At 43.0% G+C, this 3988-nt stretch overlaps 1 protein-coding gene across 1 annotated transcript in view; it reads right to left on the minus strand.

The window, feature by feature from the left end:
• The window catches only part of CKMT2 (creatine kinase, mitochondrial 2), a 13314-nt gene extending 12279 nt beyond the window's left edge, over positions 1-1035 (minus strand). The window contains exon 1 of the mRNA XM_057383676.1: positions 881-1035. Within this exon, the coding sequence (XP_057239659.1) occupies positions 881-1032 (152 nt within the window). The 5' untranslated portion in view covers positions 1033-1035. The remainder of the gene's footprint in view (positions 1-880) is intronic.
• Between the last annotated feature and the right edge of the window lie 2953 nt (positions 1036-3988).

A 3988-nucleotide genomic window follows, 5' to 3' on the forward strand; every position in this document is an offset into this window, starting at 1 on the left:
AAAGAAAGAAAGAAAGAAAGAAAGAAAGAAAGAAAGAAAGAAAGAAAGAAAGAAAGAAAGAAAGAAAGAAAGAAAGAAAGAAAGAAAGAAAGAAAAAGAAAGAAAGAAAGAAAGAAAGAAAGAAAGAAAGAAAAAGAAAGAAAGAAAGAAAGAAAGGAAGGGGGGAAGGAATTAGCAGGGTTTGATTTCATGGCATGATTATTTGCAGAAAGCTGCAGGGCGCGTGAAGCCAGGGAAAATAAAAATGTTTTTATCAGATCTTTGCAGCTCTGTCAGTGCTCATCCACCTTTTACTGTTAGGGATTTGCTTTATTCACAACTTTGGCATTTCCCTGAGAATATATTTTAGCTAGGATAGTATATATTGCTTAAATAACAAAATAAAAAGCGTCTGTCAGGGCCTGACCCAATTACTTTTCACAAGCCTGACCCGTGAAGTCAATCTACAGAGAAAAAGGCCTGTAATTAACTTCTAACCATCAGGCAGTCAGTTTGTAACGGGATTAGGAGTATTTCCAGTATGGCTGTATGGGAGATGATGACTTTCTGTTTGGTTTGCAGCATTTTCACATTTCCCACTGGCAGAGCCCCACAAAATCCTCAGATCCATTGGGGGCACCTGCAGAGCTGCTGCTGCTGCTGAGGTCAGTAAGGTGATAYTTGGGGCACGTGTTAGGCTTGCTGTTTGGGCTGATTTGGGGTTTTTTGAGTGTTGATATGATTTCAAATCCCATGCAGGCCATTTTTGGTGCTCCCCAGAACTGGAAGCGCTGTCCAAATCGCTGTGGTCRGTGTCCCCCAACCCAAGGACGGTGACACACAGACATTCTGTGGTGTGATGGGTGTCCCCAGCCCGGTGTCCCTGTCACCGTGCCCTTACCTGGGCGGGAAGAGCTTCCTCTTCTCCTGCACGGCGGCGCTGACGTTGTGCTGGCCCATCAGGTAGCCGGTGGCCAGCACCCCCGTGCCCGCGGCGGCCAGCAGTGCAGGGGCTGCACGCCCGGCCAGGAGACGGCAGAAGGTGCCAGCCATCGCTCTCTGGAAGGGAAAACATCGAGGTCAGTGCCAGCAGCCCCTCCTCAGCACTGCTGTGCTCTCCATCATCCCTCAGGATTTCTCTATTTCCACATCTCTGTACCCCTGTGATCCTCCAGTGTTTCACTCCACAGACAGTGCTGAGCTCCCGCTCTCCCATTTTTACACAAAACAATTCCTCTGCAGCCCCAAACTCAAGGACACCTCCCTGGGCCAGGCCCCAAGAGATGGAAACAACAGAGAATTGGGGGAGCCAAGCTGGAGTGAATGACTGCATGGGCTGCAGCTGCAATTGGAGGATTCAGCCCCAAAATGGACAAAAGAAAGGTGAAAAACCCATGAGCCATTGTCCATTGTGGGTGTGGGACTGTCCTGAATGGCCCTGAAGACCCTGTGATAAACAAAACTGCTTTTTTTATTCTCTGAATTTTGTCCTCTATTTTAGGTAAGCCCAGATCAGGCTAGATCTGATAAATTATAAATTTCTAAATAGAAATTTGGGCATTTCTGTGTGTGATGTCTGTGCACAGGTTTGTCCTGTTTAGTTCTGCTGGAATCACATCTGGGGTGTGAGTCTGGCCAAGAAAATGTCATATTCTGTGTGAGGCTGGAGGAGGAAATGCACTTTTTTTTTTACAAGAACCAGATTTTGGTTAGTGTTGCTGGCGACTGTGAGTCCCTTAGGAAGAGACCACTCCCATCCAAGCAAAGGACAATTCTATGGATCTAAATTCCAATTTCTGTAATTGATGGGAGTTTTGATTGAAACTGGACTCTGGCAAATCACCTTTGGGAAATCAGCATGGAAGATTTACAAAAAAACATGACATTTCATCYGGGTTCTGTGGTGTCAGTTGTTTTACCAAAAGATTTTTTTCAAATGCAATTGTTTATGCAATCTCTTCACCGTTCTTTTGGAGGTTACACTAAACTCCTCAAAGCATTTGGTTTTATTTTTAGTGAGGAGAGAGYTCTAATTTCCATTAATTTTCTTGTAGATCTGGGTTAGTTAGGCCCAAACCCTTTATTTCTTTGTGTTTCTCACTCTTGTCCAAAGACAGATGCATTTTTCTCTTCTCACTTGGTAAGATGAGGAACGGGGGTGCATTCCAAGTTTGGAGTAATTTGTTTCCTGTGCTCTACTGTATTTCAGCATTTTTTTTTACCAGAATCTTTGCATTCAGCCTCCTCCATGTCTTTGAAACAATATCCAGTTAATATGACATCACTTCCAGAGAAAGGTGCTGACGGTTTGACAAAAATTTAAATATTTTTTCACTGAAAAATTCTTCTTAAATCAATGAATTGGTTTGGGTGAGCTGCAGGACAGGCTCCTGTGACAGGAACAGGATTTCCCCCTCCCAAAACGCAGTAAGAGTGCGTTTTAGTGCAAATAAAAATGAAATGAGAGGTTCCTGCTGGAGATTTTTCTGATGATTTCTTTTCCTGTGCGATTAGCAGATGGTTCTTGTGCCTTTTCACAGTACAGCACCCTCATCCTACACTCTGGAAACATTTCCTGGTGACTAATCTGCACAGAACCATTGTTGTTACACCTCTCTGTCTGCGAAACACCATGTGTGTATTTTCACAACAGCTCTGCGTATTTATAGTTGTGTTTCACCACTGCAGCGAGCTGGCTGGCAGTCAAAAACCTGTCCTGGAAACCATCATCAGCCACATCACCATCTGCAGATGGTGATATTGTGATTTACACAACCCCAGGCAYTCATCAGCACCCCGGATTTGCTGGACCTGTGTGGGTTTAGGGGACAGATGTGGTTCTGTGCTCTGATCAGATGGGAGGAATGATGTGCAGAGTGTGTTTAGAGGGAGGTGTGAGCCCCCAAATCAATTCCAGAGCTGTGTCCCCAGGGCTCTGCTCCATCGTGTCCCCCAGCACAGCCTGGCACTGCAAAGCTGTCCCTGCTTTACCTGACAGACGCTTCTCTGGAGCTCTCAGAAGCCTCTCACACCGGAGACGCCACAGACTGCGCAGGTTGTCTACCTGAAAAAAATATAAAACACARCAAGATTATTTTTTYCCYYYTTTTTTTTAAAAAAAAATATGCCTAACTGCACATCTCTGCTTGCACTGGAAGGTACAAACTTCTGGAGCATGGAAATGCCATCATTTGTGACTCTCAAAGGGTTTAGTAGAACAAGAAAATTAGAATTCATTATGAGAAGAGAAATGTGGGAAAGTGAATGTAACCCTTCTCATCCAAGTGCTGTTTCAGTGGCAGCTTTGGCCACACGGGTGGGCTCGAGTCCTGGATATGGAAATGTCACCAGCCCAGGCTGAGACAGGCAGAGTGACCAAAACGGCACAGAATGGCTCCAAACCCTGCTGGATGAGTTTAGCAAATAAAGTTTTTACATAACGAGGGCACAAAATTAAAATGAAGCCTTTTTTTCTTTTTTTTTTTTTTTTTTTTTTTTTTTTTTTAAATAACATCATTTGAGATTTTTTTTTTTCTTTCCCCCTTCAAAAGACAGGATGATTTTAAAGCAAAAATCTCAGTGCAAATCTCCTGCAATGGCAGATTTCTGTGAGGAGAGCTGAAGCTGTTAATGATTTCAGGTCACACCTGACAAAAACTTGGATGAGGATCTTTTCCAGACCTGCATCTCTGTTCAGTTTGAATCAATGGCCTTTGTGATGACTTTTAGCAGTTTGTTCCAGAAATCCCTACCCATTATTTGTTCCACATGCCCCAACTTAAAACACACTCATTTTTCATGTCCTTACACCAGTTTTTCATCCAAGTTTCAAATTTCTGAGTCGTGTTCTGTGTCTGCCCTGKGCTGTTTTCCTTTTGCAGTGCTCTGAGCCCATTTAAAACAGGACCAGCAGAGAACACCTGATTATTATTATTATTATTTACATAATATGTTATATAATTATTATTTATATAATTATATTTATACAATTTTTATTTATATAATATTT

This window comes from Malurus melanocephalus, unplaced genomic scaffold (genome assembly GCF_030028575.1).
Source record: "Malurus melanocephalus ecotype Western Australia unplaced genomic scaffold, MMel_1.1 scaffold_651, whole genome shotgun sequence".
In the NCBI taxonomy this organism is placed as follows: domain Eukaryota; kingdom Metazoa; phylum Chordata; class Aves; order Passeriformes; family Maluridae; genus Malurus; species Malurus melanocephalus.